The sequence below is a fragment of the Oncorhynchus nerka genome, linkage group LG4 (genome assembly GCF_034236695.1).
Source record: "Oncorhynchus nerka isolate Pitt River linkage group LG4, Oner_Uvic_2.0, whole genome shotgun sequence".
In the NCBI taxonomy this organism is placed as follows: Eukaryota; Metazoa; Chordata; class Actinopteri; order Salmoniformes; family Salmonidae; genus Oncorhynchus; species Oncorhynchus nerka.
In genome coordinates this window covers 91,109,803-91,125,934 of record NC_088399.1, presented here as the reverse complement: position 1 = coordinate 91,125,934, position 16,132 = coordinate 91,109,803, and the positions used below count along the sequence as shown (strand labels likewise).

Genomic DNA, 16,132 nt, shown 5'->3' with positions numbered 1-16,132 from the left:
AACAGTGGAATAGAACAGAACAGAGGAACAGGACACTCAGAGGAACAGAACAGAGGAACAGAACACTCAGAGGAACAGAACAGAGGAACAGAACAGAACAGAGGAACAGAACACTCAGAGGAACAGAACAGAGGAACAGAACACTCAGAGGAACAGAACAGAGGAACAGAACACTCAGAGGAACAGAACAGAGGAACAGAACACTCAGAGGAACAGAACAGAGGAACAGAACAGAGCAGAATAGAGGAACAGAACACTCAGATGAACAGAACAGAGGAAGAGAAGAGAAGAAGAGAACACTCAGAGGAACAGAACAGAACACTCAGAGGAACAGAACAGAACACTCAGAGGAACAGAACACTCAGAGGAACGGAACAGAGGAACAGAACGGAACAGAGGAACAGAACACTCAGAGGAACAGAACAGAGGAACAGAACACTCAGAGGAACAGAACACTCAGAGGAACAGAAGAGAACAGTGGAATAGAACAGAACAGAGGAACAGAACACTCAGAGGAACAGAACAGAGGAACAGAACACTCAGAGGAACAGAACAGAGGAACAGAACACTCAGAGGAACAGAACAGAACAGAACAGAGGAACAGAACACTCAAAGGAACAGAACAGAGGAACAGAACAGAGGAACAGAACACTCAGAGGAACAGAACAGAGGAACAGAACACTCAGAGGAACAGGCCGTTCAAAGTCGTCAGGTTCTCATTTCCACCATCATTACTATAATTATTTTCTATATTTACCTACAGTATGGTGAAATGAGGCCAAATGAGATGTGCTGGTTCACCCTTTCTTATGCAGTATGCACCACCATCACCCCTGGGGCAGGTGTTAAAGATGGGCTGGCCCTAATTTTCACACCAGCCCATTGCCGGGGTACCACATCTGCAGGGGGGGGGCTTGGGAGCGGTTTAAATCCTTGTCTCCTTAATTGCAGCTAGGGCTACTACTCTCTCCCGTTGCCTAGGGACATGTTGGCTGAAGCAGAGGGGGAATTTGGACTGTCGTATTTGTGAGCTCATTTACCCAAAGCACCTTCATTAGGCTGATGTGTACTCTGGAGGCAGAGCCAAAGCCACCCAGTGAGCCCTTCCTGAATACTGACTGACTTGGAGCTGGGAGGGAAGGTGGGGCCCCATTCAGTGGTAACATTACGTAAAGGCTTTTTATTTTCAGGTTGGTCAGCAACTAAGCATACGTGTTCCCCCAAACAAATGAGTGAACTGTTATTTGTGCTTCGGCGAGACCCTGTTGATACCCCTGTTGATACCCCTGTTGATATAGAAGTGTCTGAATCATAAAACTCCCCAGAGTGGGTGGAGGGGTGGTAGGTCTAAGTTAAGGGAATGAACGGGGGTGAACAGCTGGATATACATGTATCTGTGTATGTTCCAGCCTCCAGGTGTGGGTCTGGACAGTTCAACGCTGCACTATTCCACACTTCCAATGACAACAGCATATGAGACCAAGACTATATATCACTAGCCAGACGTATTCCAGCCGTGGACAGAGAGACGTGAGACACATCTCCAACTAGGTCATGTGTGAATCAGAGTTTTCTTTCTCTTCAATCATTAGCCTACGTGTCTGGAGACACACAAACTGTTTATGTGTTCAATTCTTATCTTAAAACTATTGTCTAAGTACTGGTGCTAGATTGTACTCCATGTTATCAGTTTGTGATGAAGCCATCTACCAAGCGACAGACACAGTGAGTCAACATACTGAAGAATGTTTTGTTGTAGATACCTGGAAGGGAATCCTGGGTGGATCATTACCACTGTCTCCCTGTATAATCATGCCATTAGTGATGTTAGGTAAGAGAAGGACTAGAAAACCTCCTCTCTGTTTAGGGACGTCAGTAGTTACGTAGTAGCTAGCTGGCAGCCTGGCTAGCTGGCTTTAGCCTCGATTAAAACATAGCACGCTAGCTAGCCTTTTTTAGCTTCCCACATCTCCATGTGAAATAATTAGATATAGAATTAAATAATATGCTCTCTTTACTTGCTTTTGTGTAACCTACAATGTTATCCAAGTTAATATGGGGTGGCAGGGTAGCCTAGTGGTTAGAGCGTTGGACTAGTAACTGAAAGGTTGCAAGTTCAAATCCCCGAGCTGACAAGGTACAAATCTGTCGTTCTGCCCCTGAACAGGAAGTTAACCCACTGTTCCTAGGCCGTCATTGAAAATAAGAATTTGTTTTTAACTGACTTGCCTAGTTAAATAAAGGTAAAATCAAATAAAAAAATATGCTGCTTGAATGAATTCACTCCCAAACCAGAATTCAATAGAAAAAGTACACATCTCACTGCTGTTTTTACCAGTTGCCTGGAATCACTAGTTATTATAAATGTTTTAAACAGTCGCTGAGATTGTAATTGCTTATCAATGCAAAATAGGCTACTTTGATGCATAACCTATAGACCAAATCAAGGATCCAGAAAGACCCGTCAGGGACGTTGGGTACCAGAAGGACCATAAAGACCCTTCCCTGGTCAGGGACATTGGGTAACAGAAGGACCATGAAGACCCTTCCCTGGTCAGGGATGTTGGGTAACAGAAGGACAAGAAAGACCCTTCCCTGGTCAGGGACGTTGGGTAACAGAAGGACCATAAAGGCCCTTCCCTGGTCAGGGACGTTGGGTAACAGAAGGACCATGAAGACCCTTCCCTGGTCAGGGATGTTGGGTAACAGAAGGACCATAAAGGCCCTTCCCTGGTCAGGGACGTTGGGTAACAGAAGGACCATGAAGACCCTTCCCTGGTCAGGGATGTTGGGTAACAGAAGGACCATAAAGGCCCTTCCCTGGTCAGGGACGTTGGGTAACAGAAGGACCATGAAGACCCTTCCCTGGTCAGGGATGTTGGGTAACAGAAGGACAAGAAAGACCCTTCCCTGGTCAGGGACGTTGGGTAACAGAAGGACCACGAAGACCCTTCCCTGGTCAGGGACGTTGGGTAACAGAAGGACCATAAAGGCCCTTCCCTGGTCAGGGACGTTGGGTAACAGAAGGACCATACAGACCCTTCCCTGGTCAGGGACGTTAGGTAACAGAAGGACCATAAAGACCCTTCCCTGGTCAGGGACGTTGGGTAACAGAAGGACCATGAAGACCCTTCCCTGGTCAGGGATGTTGGGTAACAGAAGGACAAGAAAGACCCTTCCCTGGTCAGGGACGTTGGGTAACAGAAGGACCACGAAGACCCTTCCCTGGTCAGGGACGTTGGGTAACAGAAGGACCATAAAGGCCCTTCCCTGGTCAGGGACGTTGGGTAACAGAAGGACCATACAGACCCTTCCCTGGTCAGGGACGTTAGGTAACAGAAGGACCATAAAGACCCTTCCCTGGTCAGGGACGTTGGGTAACAGAAGGACCAGAAAGACCCTTCCCTGGTCAGGGACGTTGGGTAACAGAAGGACCATGAAGACCCTTCCCTGGTCATGGACGTTGGGTAACAGAAGGACCAGAAAGACCCTTCCATGGTCAGGGACGTTGGGTAACAGAAGGACCATGAAGACCCTTCCATGGTCAGGGACGTTGGGTAACAGAAGGACCAGAAAGGCCCTTCCCTGGTCAGGGACGTTGGGTAACAGAAGGACCATGAAGACCCTTCCCTGGTCAGGGATGTTGGGTAACAGAAGGACAAGAAAGACCCTTCCCTGGTCAGGGACGTTGGGTAACAGAAGGACCACGAAGACCCTTCCCTGGTCAGGGACGTTGGGTAACAGAAGGACCATAAAGGCCCTTCCCTGGTCAGGGACGTTGGGTAACAGAAGGACCATACAGACCCTTCCCTGGTCAGGGACGTTAGGTAACAGAAGGACCATAAAGACCCTTCCCTGGTCAGGGACGTTGGGTAACAGAAGGACCAGAAAGACCCTTCCCTGGTCAGGGACGTTGGGTAACAGAAGGACCATGAAGACCCTTCCCTGGTCATGGACGTTGGGTAACAGAAGGACCAGAAAGACCCTTCCATGGTCAGGGACGTTGGGTAACAGAAGGACCATGAAGACCCTTCCATGGTCAGGGACGTTGGGGAACAGAAGGACCAGAAAGGCCCTTCCCTGGTCAGGGACGTTGGGTAACAGAAGGACCATGAAGACCCTTCCCTGGTTTGTCATGGTTCCTGTCGTGAGAGGTGGTGGAATGCCCCTCTTTCCCCCTCTCACCTGGTACTTACTGCTCGTTAAAAGACAACTTCCATGTTCCAGGATCCAAGGAAGCCCATTGGTTGTGATCAGTAGAGTAAAGAGCACGGGCCTCCCAGCCTCACAACCCACTGACAGATGGAGGACAGATGTTTACTGGAGGATCAACAGCCTGCTGAGTCACCTCCTTATGACTAGCCAATATTTTTACCAGGGATATATGTACGCATGCTCTCACTGGTTGTCACACGTGCTCCAATTACAGATGTGTAGTAGCACAGACCAAACGCAGACCAACAAATAGGAGAATATTTTAATTTCCTCCTCACTTTAGGTCAAAATGATTTCTCAGTCTCAACATTTCTGTTAGGTCATTTGCATGGCCGGTAAACATCATGTTTTTGCAGTCACAATATATCAAGACTATATTCAGCTCACGGTAACTGGAATCCTATTCTGGTTTAATACTCTTCTGAGTCATTGATTCTGCTGAAGTGCTTTGCATGAACAAATCTGAATCATTACTATAAACGGTTAACTTTAGCCCCTTGAAACCCAAACTTTGCATAGCAGGAAGAGCTGGTATTAGTATGAATATGTGTGTGTGTGTGTGTGTGTGTGTGTGTGTGTGTGTGTATATATGTGTGTGTGTGTGTGTGTGTGTGTGTGTGTGTGTGTGTGTGTGTGTGTGTGTGTGTGTGAGTGTATATATATGTGTGTGTGTGTGTGTGTGTGTGTGTGTGTGTGTGTGTGTGTGTGTGTGGGGGGGGGGGGGTGTGGAGCTACCTCACTACTGTATATTGGCTGTTGTGTGTGTGTGTGTGTGTGGGGGGGTGTGGAGCTACCTCACTACTGTATATTAGCTGTTGTGTGTGTGTGTGTGGGGGGGGGGTGGAGCTACCTCACTACTGTATAATGGCTGTTGTGTGTGTGTGTGTGGGGGGGGGTGTGGAGCTACCTCACTACTGTATATTAGCTGTTGTGTGTGTGTGTGTGTGGGGGGGTGTGGAGCTACCTCACTACTGTATATTAGCTGTTGTGTGTGTGTGTGGGGGGGGGTGTGGAGCTACCTCACTACTGTATATTGGCTGTTGTGTGTGTTTGTGTGTGTGTGGGGGGGTGGAGCTACCTCACTACTGTATATTAGCTGTTGTGTGTGTGTGGGGGGGGGTGTGGAGCTACCTCACTACTGTATATTAGCTGTTGTGTGTGTGTGTGTGTGGGGGGGTGGAGCTACCTCACTACTGTATATTGGCTGTTGTGTGTGTGTGTGTGTGTGTGTGTGTGTGTGTGTGTGTGTGTGTGTGTGTGTGTGTGAGGGGGAGAGACTGCATCCAGGGGAAGTGTTTAGACCAGATGCAGTTACGAAAGATAAATTGTTCAGCTGAAATAGTCAAAAAGAAGAAGAGGTGTTAAGTTTGTTGCCATCTCTGGGTACGTGCCTTGGTGCTTCAAACCTGCAAAAATAAGAGGTGTGTGTTTGCAATGTGTGTGTGCAAGAGTGTTTTGTGTTTTTAGTGTGCGAGGTAAAGCTGTTGATACTAGGGGAAGCTAACCGCTGACAGTCAGATGTGAGAACTAGCAGACTATTGGTGGTTTAGAGGTGTTAGGATTAGTGGAGTTTTTATCTTTACACTCTGAAAGATTAACTGAGCAAAGCTTTTTCACTGTGTGTGTGTGTGTGTGGGGTTGTTTTTGTTTGTGTGGTAAGATGAGTCCTTCTCATGTCTGTTGTTGTGGTAGTAACCTCTCCAGTTCTTCTCATATCTGTTGTGGTAGTGACCTCTCCAGTTCTTCTCATATCTGTTGTGGTAGTGACCTCTCCTGTCCTTCTCATGTCTGTTGTTGTGGTAGTGAACTCTCCTGTCCTTCTCATATCTGTTGTGGTAGTGACCTCTCCTGTCCTTCTCATATCTGTTGTTGTTGTGGTAGTGACCTCTCCTGTCCTTCTCATATCTGTTGTGGTAGTGACCTCTCCTGTCCTTCTCATATCTGTTGTTGTTGTGGTAGTAACCTCTCCTGTCCTTCTCATATCTGTTGTTTTTGTGGTAGTGAACTCTCCTGTCCTTCTCATGTCTGTTGTTGTGGTAGTGACCTCTCCTGTCCTTCTCATGTCTGTTGTTGTGGTAGTGACCTCTCATGTCCTTCTCATATCTGTTGTTGTTGTGGTAGTGACCTCTCCTGTCCTTCTCATGTCTGTTGTTGTTGTGGTAGTGACCTCTCCTGTCCTTCTCATGTCTGTTGTGGTAGTGACCTCTCCAGTCCTTCTCATATCTGTTGTTGTTGTGGTAGTAACCTCTCCTGTCCTTCTCATATCTGTTGTTTTTGTGGTAGTGAACTCTCCTGTCCTTCTCATGTCTGTTGTTGTGGTAGTGACCTCTCCTGTCCTTCTCATGTCTGTTGTTGTGGTAGTGACCTCTCATGTCCTTCTCATATCTGTTGTTGTTGTGGTAGTGACCTCTCCTGTCCTTCTCATGTCTGTTGTTGTTGTGGTAGTGAACTCTCCTGTCCTTCTCATGTCTGTTGTTGTGGTAGTGACCTCTCCTGTCCTTGTCATATCTGTTGTTGTTGTGGTAGTGACCTCTCCTGTCTTTCTCATGTCTGTTGTTGTGGTAGTGACCTCTCCTGTACTTCTCATGTCTGTTGTTGTGGTAGTGATCTCTCCTGTCCTTGTCATATCTGTTGTTTTTGTGGTAGTGACCTCTCCTGTCCTTCTCATGTCTGTTGTGGTAATGACCTCTCCAGTCCTTCTCATATCTGTTGTTGTTGTGGTAGTGACCTCTCCTGTCCTTCTCATATCTGTTGTGGTAGTGACCTCTCCAGTCCTTCTCATATCTGTTGTTGTTGTGGTAGTGACCTCTCCTGTCCTTCTCATATCTGTTGTTGTGGTAGTGACCTCTCCTGTCCTTCTCATATCTGTTGTTTTTGTGGTAGTGACCTCTCCTGTCCGTCTCATGTCTGTTGTTGTTGTGGTAGTGATCTCTCCTGTCCTTCTCATATCTGTTTTTGTGGTAGTGACCTCTCCTGTCCTTCTCATATCTGTTGTTGTTGTGGTAGTGACCTCTCCTGTCTTTCTCATGTCTGTTGTTGTGCTAGTGACCTCTCCTGTCTTTCTCATATCTGTTGTTGTGGTAGTGACCTCTCCTGTCTTTCTCATATCTGTTGTTGTGGTAGTGACCTCTCCTGTCTTTCTCATGTCTGTTTTTGTGGTAGCGACCTCTCCTGCCCTTCTCATACTGTAAATATTACATGGAATCCTACTAGAGCAGAGGCGTTGCTTTCAGAACTGTTGTCTCAGCAATTAACCAAACTTACACCCCTAAAGGAGGTTAGATGGATATAGATATCTATATTTGTACTGTATCAGGGGAAAACAGAGGCAGTTCATACTCATAATAATCAGCATTTCTGTTTCTCCTAAGAGACTGTAACTAGCACGTTCATCATCTGAGTAATGAACAAGAACAGAGCCCAGCGATCCGCTCCCATTGGCCAGCAGCATGCCGTGACATTTGAGGTCAGGCAAGCAGCCGGGTGGCGGGGGGTAATTGTGGTCTGTAATTGTGCAATGAGTGTTGGGGACTGTGACAGAGCACTGAGACAATGGCTAGTGAGGCCAGACGCCCAGTGAGACGCCCAGTGAGAGATAACGATTACCACCGACCTAGTTAAGGTTCACATGGGAACCCCGTGTATGTCACAAATGGCACCCTATTCCCTTCATACTGCACTACTTTCAATCAGAGCCCTATGGACCCTAGTCAAAAGTAGTGCACTATATAGGTGATAGGGTGCCATTTGGGACGCAAGTCGGGAGAATCAGAGCCGGTGTGAAAAGGGAGAAGGCCAGGGAACATTCAGCCTGAGAGGAATGCTTCCTGAATCATGATTCCCACACAGTGACAGAGAAGGGCTCAGATATGGTGTGCTTGAGAGAGCGAGGAAGAGAGTGACAGTGAAAGACAGTGTGTTAGAGAGAGGTCTTAGTCTACATTCTGAAATGAGAGACTATATGTAGAAACAGCAAGGACAGTACTTCCTGAAAATTGGTTTATGTATTTGTATTCTATTCATAACTCTGTAGAACAAGCTGTTTGGTATTGTAGAACGAGCTGTTTGTTACTGTAGAACAAGCTGTTTGGTATTGTAGAACGAGCTGTTTGGTATTGTAGAACGAGCTGTTTGGTATTGTAGAACGAGCTGTTTGTTACTGTAGAACAAGCTGTTTGTTACTGTAGAACGAGCTGTTTGTTACTGTAGAACGAGCTGTTTGTTACTGTAGAACGAGCTGTTTGTTACTGTAGAACGAGCTGTTTGTTACTGTAGAACAAGCTGTTTGGTATTGTAGAACGAGCTGTTTGGTATTGTAGAACGAGCTGTTTGTTACTGTAGAACGAGCTGTTTGTTACTGTAGAACGAGCTGTTTGTTACTGTAGAACGAGCTGTTTGTTACTGTAGAACGAGCTGTTTGTTACTGTAGAACAAGCTGTTTGTTACTGTAGAACGAGCTGTTTGTTACTGTAGAACGAGCTGTTTGTTACTGTAGAACGAGCTGTTTGTTATTGTAGAACGAGCTGTTTGTTATTGTAGAACGAGCTGTTTGTTATTGTAGAACGAGCTGTTTGTTACTGTAGAACGAGCTGTTTGTTACTGTAGAACAAGCTGTTTGTTACTGTAGAACGAGCTGTTTGTTACTGTAGAACGAGCTGTTTGTTATTGTAGAACGAGCTGTTTGGTATTGTAGAACGAGCTGTTTGTTATTGTAGAACGAGCTGTTTGTTACTGTAGAACGAGCTGTTTGTTATTGTAGAACGAGCTGTTTGTTACTGTAGAACGAGCTGTTTGTTACTGTAGAACGAGCTGTTTGTTACGGTAGTTGTTACAGTAGAATGAGCTGTTTGTTATTGTAGAACTTTTTTACTGTAGAATGAGCTGTTTGTTATTGTAGAACGAGCTGTTTGTTACTGTAGACCGAGCTGTTTGTTACGGTAGTTGTTACTGTAGAACGAGCTGTTTGTTACTGTAGACCGAGCTGTTTGTTATTGTAGAACGAGCTGTTTGTTACTGTAGACCGAGCTGTTTGTTACTGTAGAACGAGCTGTTTGTTACTGTAGACCGAGCTGTTTGTTACTGTAGAACGAGCTGTTTGTTATTGTAGAATGAGATGTTTGTTACTGTAGACCGAGCTGTTTGTTACTGTAGAACGAGCTGTTTGTTACTGTAGAACGAGCTGTTTGTTACTGTAGACCGAGCTGTTTGTTATTGTAGAACGAGCTGTTTGTTACTGTAGACCGAGCTGTTTGTTATTGTAGACCGAGCTGTTTGTTATTGTAGAACGAGCTGTTTGTTACTGTAGAACGAGCTGTTTGTTACTGTAGACCGAGCTGTTTGTTACTGTAGAACGAGCTGTTTGTTACTGTAGAACGAGCTGTTTGTTATTGTAGAACGAGCTGTTTGTTATTGTAGAACGAGCTGTTTGTTACTGTTGAATGAGCTGTTTGTTATTGTAGAACTTGTTACTGTAGAACGAGCTGTTTGTTACGGTAGAACGAGCTGTTTGTTACTGTAGAACAGGCTGTTTTACGGTAGAATGATCTGTTCGTTAGTGTATAATGAGCTGTTTGTACTGTAGAACAAGCTGTTTGTTACTGTAGAACAGGCTGCTTTACGGTAGAATGATCTGTTCATTAGTGTATAATGAGCTGTTTGTACTGTAGAACAAGCTGTTTGTTACTGTAGAACAGGCTGCTTTACGGTAGAATGATCTGTTCGTTAGTGTATAATGAGCTGTTTGTACTGTAGAACAAGCTGTTTGTTACTGTAAAACGAGCTGTTTGTTACAGTTACGGCAATGAATGAGTTACGGCAATGAATGATCCTGTACTGTGTCAGCCCAGGTTCTCTGATAGAGTAGCCCAGCCCAGACAAGGTTCTCTGATAGGTTCTCTGCCAACCAAGCCCAGCCCAGGTTCTCTGACAGAGTAACCCAGCTCAGCCCAGATTCTCTGATCGAGTAGCCCAGCCCTAGTTCTCTGATAGCCCAGCCCATTCCAGCCCAGGTTCTCTGATAGCCCAGTCAAGCCCAGGTTCTCTGAGAGCCCAGCCCAGCCCAGGTTCTCTGCTTGCCCAGCTCAGCTCAGCACAGGTTCTCTGACAGAGTAGCCCAGCCCAGCCCAGATTTTCTGATAGCCCAGCCCAGGTTCTCTGATAGCCCAGCCCAGGTTCTCTGCCAACCAAGCCCAGCCCAGGTTCTCTTGACAGAGTAACCCAGCTCAGCCCAGATTCTCTGATAGAGTAGCCCAGGCCAGACCAGCCCTAGTTCTTTGATAGCCTAGCCCAGCTCAGCCCAGCTTCTATGATAGCACAGCCCAGCTCAGGTTCTCTGCTAGCCCAGCCCAGGTTCTCTGCTAGCCTAGCCCAGGTACTCTGCTAGACAAATCCAGGTCAGGTTCTCTGCTAGACAAGCCCAGGTCAGGTTCTCTGCTAGACAAGCGCAGGTTAGGTTATCTGCTAGCCCAGCACAGGTTCTCTGCTAGCATAGCCCAGCTCAGGTTCTCTGCTAGCCCAGCTCAGGTTAATTGATAGCACAGCCCAGCTCAGGTTCTCTGCTAGCCCAGCTCAGGTTCTCTGCTAGCATAGCCCAGCTCAGGTTCTCTGCTAGCCCAGCTCAGGTTAATTGATAGCACAGCCCAGCTCAGGTTCTCTGCTAGCCCAGCCTAGGTTCTCTGATAGCCCTGCCCAGGTTCTCTGCTAGCCCAGTCCATCTCAGGTTCCCTGCTAGCCCAGCCCAGCTCAGGTTCTCTGCTAGTGTAGCTCAGCTCAGGTGCTCCGCTCTCGTAGCAAGTAAAAAGCAGTAAAGCACACTGACTGTACTGTGTATGAAGAAAAGCGGATTTAAAATGACCAGTAAGTCTGGTGGACTTGTGTTACACAGTGAGCTCAATCCTGCCAGTCCCACTGGGGGGTTTATCTCTGCTTGGGATGTGATGATAAGGAACCTTTTTGTGGTTGTATGTTTTGATGGCCATTTTATTGCTATGCTAGCCTATAGTGCAGACGGTATGTATGCGTATTTGTTTTGCACTGAATGTCGGTTTACCACGTGTCTGTCCCCTATAGACACAATAGCAGCAACCCTTAGGGGTTTCCCATCTCTAGTGCTGTGGTTAGGAACCATTATCCCTTCCTATGACCACACTCCACCACAACAACCAACCGGTTGGGTCACCATGCCCTGGAGCACTCCCAGCAAAGACTGAGAGAAAATCCTATCAAATTCAAATCAGTCGAAAAGACATCTGGCATCGGAGCTAATAGAATTTTGCATGGTAATTGCAAGTTCTGTAAAGCACAAATGCGACAGTTCACCCTAGGTCCAACTGTGGATAAGAGCCACATAGACTAGAACAGTGGTTCCCAAACTGTGGGTCGGGCTGGGGCCCAGATGGGTCCAGGGGATTATGGTGGTCACAACTCAAAAAAGTTGGGAACCCCTGGACTAGAAGACCGTCATGTTACATGTGTAAGATAACATTAGGCTAATGTAATGTTCAGTACAGTCTATGATATTTTAGATAGCATTGGCTAATACAATGTTCAGTACAGTCTATGATATTTTAGATAGCATTAGGCTAATACAATGTTCAGTACAGTCTATGATATTTTAGATAGCATTAGGCTAATACAATGTTCAGTACAGTTTAAGATATTTTAGATAGCATTAGGCTAATACAATGTTCAGTACAGTCTATGATATTTTAGATAGCATTAGGCTAATACAATGTTCAGTACAGTTTAAGATATTTTAGATAGCATTAGGCTAATACAATGTTCAGTACAGTCTATGATATTTTAGATAGCATTAGGCTAATACAATGTTCAGTACAGTTTAAGATATTTTAGATAGCATTAGGCTAATACAATGTTCAGTACAGTCTATGATATTTTAGATAGCATTAGGCTAATACAATGTTCAGTACAGTCTATGATATTTTAGATAGCATTAGGCTAATACAATGTTCAGTACAGTCTATGATATTTTAGATAGCATTAGGCTAATACAATGTTCAGTACAGTCTATGATATTTTAGATAGCATTAGGCTAATACAATGTCTTCTCTTCTTTAACTATATGTTCCTGACAGTAGACTGAGTTCTCTTCTTTAACTATATGTTCCTGACAGTAGACTGACCTCTCTTCTTTAACTATATGTTCCTGACTGTAGACTGACTTCTCTTCTTTAACTGTATGTTCCTGACAGTAGACTGACCTCTCTTCTTTAACTATATGTTCCTGACAGTAGACTGACTTCTCTTCTTTAACTATATGTTCCTGACAGTAGACTGACTTCTCTTCTTTAACTATATGTTCCTGACAGTAGACTGACCTCTCTTCTTTAACTATATGTTCCTGACTGTAGACTGACTTCTCTTCTTTAACTATATGTTCCTGACAGTAGACTGACTTCTCTTCTTTAACTGTATGTTCCTGACAGTAGACTGACCTCTCTTCTTTAACTATATGTTCCTGACAGTAGACTGACCTCTCTTCTTTAACTATATGTTCCTGACAGTAGACTGACTTCTCTTCTTTAACTATATGTTCCTGACAGTAGACTGACTTCTCTTCTTTAACTATATGTTCCGGACAGTAGACTGACTTCTCTTCTTTAACTATATGTTCCGGACAGTAGACTGACCTCTCTTCTCTCTGTAGAACCTGATGGCCAAGGCGTTATACGACAACGTCCCAGAGTCCCCGGAGGAGCTGGCCTTCCGGAAAGGGGACATCTTAACAATCATTGAGCAGAACACGGGTGGCCTGGAGGGGTGGTGGCTCTGCTCGCTACACGGACGCCAGGGCATCGCCCCGGGCAACCGCCTCAAGCTGCTGATTGGTCCAATCTTCGACGCCCAGTCCCCTATCGCCCAATCATCACCTATAGGCTCGGCCTACCAGCAGAAGGCCGTGTCATCGTCCCAGGGGCTGTACCAGGTGCCCCCGTCCCTCCAGAGCCCGGGGCAGCAAGGGATCTACCAGGTACCCCTGGGACAAGATGTGTACCAGGTCCCCCCTCAGAGGAATGCCCTGGCTGCAGACAACACCCCCAGCAAGGTAAGAGAACTGGAGAGTGAGGGGGGGTTGCAGACAGACAGAGGGCTGGATAGAGAGAGAGAAGGGTGGCAGACAGACAGAGGGCTGGATAGAGAGAGGGGGGGGCAGACAGAGAGAAAGAGAGAAAAAGACTAACTGCTCAGCTAAAGCCGGTCCCCTGGCAACAGAAGACAGAGGGCTCTGAGATGTTCAAAGGGCATTAAATGGAGCTTTAAACCGTGGCCTGTTCTGTTGTCCTGCCCTGTGCGGGTACTACCACGTCACTGGTCCCAGACCAGTTTAAACCGTGGCCTGTTCTGTTGTCCTTCCTGCCCTGTGAAGGTACTACCACATCACTGGTCCTAGACCAGTTTAAACCATGGCCTGTTCTGTTGTCCTGCCCTGTGAGGCCACTGTCACGTCACTGGTCCCAGACCAGTTTAAACCGTGGCCTGTTCTGTTGTCCTGCCCTGTGAGGCCACTGCCACGTCACTGGTCCCAGACCAGTTTAAACCATGGCCTGTTCTGTTGTCCTGCCCTGTGAGGTTACTGCCACGCCACTGGCCCCAGACCAGTTTAAACCATGGCCTGTTCTGTTGTCCTGCCCTGTGAGGCCACTGTCACGTCACTGGTCCCAGACCAGTTTAAACCATGGCCTGTTCTGTTGTCCTGCCCTGTGAGGCCACTGCCACGCCACTGGCCCCAGACCAGTTTAAACCATGGCCTGTTCTGTTGTCCTGCCCTGTGAGGCCACTGTCACGTCACTGGTCCCAGACCAGTCTAATGAGAGTCATTACACAGACACAGTCACAGGGTGGAAGGATTGCAGGGCAGCAATGTGAAATTAAATGTGGACAGGGTGTGCCGAGATGTTAGTTCACCACAGAACAGAGCAGTGTTTTTATTCACATAGACAGAGAGAGACTCCCATTTGGCGAATTTGTATGTTGGCGAGCTATTTGTAGGGCCTGGGAAGCCACAAAGGGGCACTGAACAGGGCACAACTCATGGAAAAGCCAACAGTGCAGAGTTGTGTTTTTATGCTGTTGGTGTTTGTAGGAGTCCAGCAGCGGCTGCCTGTATTTAGGTCTGTCTGTACTCAAATACTGTACACCAGCTCACAGACAACAACAGAGCCCAGTGAAAATGGATTCACCAGTCATCTACATGTCTATTCATGTTCCAGGCAGTACAGTACAACTGTGTATTTCTATACTGTAATAAGCTAGTTATACACTTCAGCAGGGTTCCCCAACAGCAGGGTTCCCCAACAGCAGGGTTCTCCAACAGCAGGGTTCCCCAACAGCAGGGTTCCCCAACAGCAGGGTTCCCCAACAGCAGGGTTCTCCAACAGCAGGGTTCCACAACAGCAGGGTTCCCCAACTGGTGATTTGATTTACCCCCCAATTTTCTGTTGGACATAGGACTGTAAAAACACCAGAAAATCAGCTCCAATTTATTTTAATTTTGGAAATTTGTTTCAAAAATGTCCCACGCTTAACAGAGAGATACACTACCTCTTTCCCAACTGTATTTAATTTATTTATTTATTTTGCTCCTTTGCACCCCATTATTTTTATTTCTACTTTGCACATTCTTCCATTGCAAAACTACCATTCCAGTGTTTTACTTGCTATATTGTATTTACTTTGCCACCATGGCCTTTTTTGCCTTTACCTCCCTTCTCACCTAATTTGCTCACATTGTATATAGACTTGTTTTTTTTACTGTATTATTGACTGTATGTTTGTTTTACTCCATGTGTAACTCTGTGTCGTTGTATGTGTCGAACTGCTTTGCTTTATCTTGGCCAGGTCGCAATTGTAAATGAGAACTTGTTCTCAACTTGCTTACCTGGTTAAATAAAGGTGAAATATTTTTATTTTTTTTAAACACTACATGACCAAAAGTATGTGGACAGCAGCTTGTCAAACATCTCATTCCAAAATAATAATTATAACCTGTTCTTAACCTGAACTGGATAGGTACTCTACTCCATCTCCTTAGGAGAGGGAATATAATTATAACCTGTTCTTAACCTGAACTGGATAGGTACTCTACTCCATCTCCTTAGGAGACGGAAAATAATTATAACCTGTTCTTAACCTGAACTGGATAGGTACTCTACTCCATCTCCTTAGGAGAGGGAATATAATTATAACCTGTTCTTAAACTGAACTGGATAGGTACTCTACTCCATCTCCTTAGGAGAGGGAATATAATTATAACCTGTTCTTAACCTGAACTGGATAGGTACTCTACTCCATCTCCTTAGGAGAGGGAATGTAATTATAACCTGTTCTTAAACTGAACTGGATAGGTACTCTACTCCATCTCCTTAGGAGAGGGAATGTAATTATAACCTGTTCTTAAACTGAACTGGATAGGTACTCTACTCCATCTCCTTAGGAGAGGGAATATAATTATAACCTGTTCTTAACCTGAACTGGATAGGTACTCTACTCCATCTCCTTAGGAGAGGGAATATAATTATAACCTGTTCTTAACCTGAACTGGATAGGTACTCTACTCCATCTCCTTAGGAGAGGGAATATAATTATAACCTGTTCTTAACCTGAACTGGATAGGTACTCTACTCCATCTCCTTAGGAGAGGGAATGTAATTATAACCTGTTCTTAACCTGAACTGGATAGGTACTCTACTCCATCTCCTTAGGAGAGGGAATGTAATTATAACCTGTTCTTAACCTGAACTGGATAGGTACTCTACTCCATCTCCTTAGGAGAGGGAATGTAATTATAACCTGTTCTTAACCTGAACTGGATAGGTACTCTACTCCATCTCCTTAGGAGAGGGAATGTAATTATAACCTGTTCTTAAACTGAACTGGATAGGTACTCTACTCCATCTCC

At 45.6% G+C, this 16,132-nt stretch overlaps 1 protein-coding gene across 4 annotated transcripts in view; it reads left to right on the top strand.

The window, feature by feature from the left end:
- LOC115116594 (enhancer of filamentation 1-like) overlaps positions 1 to 16,132 on the top strand; it is an 80,242-nt gene that overhangs the window by 31,702 nt on the left and 32,408 nt on the right. For 2 of the 4 annotated variants that reach the window (XM_065018024.1, XM_065018023.1), the window contains one exon: positions 12,881 to 13,279. In XM_065018024.1, coding sequence (XP_064874096.1) covers positions 12,887 to 13,279 — 393 coding nt within the window. In that variant the 5' untranslated portion in view covers positions 12,881 to 12,886. Of the gene's footprint in view, positions 1 to 5,473; positions 5,637 to 12,880; positions 13,280 to 16,132 lie in introns of those variants that run through there. The other 2 variants (XM_065018026.1, XM_065018025.1) reach the window with 2 other exon arrangements.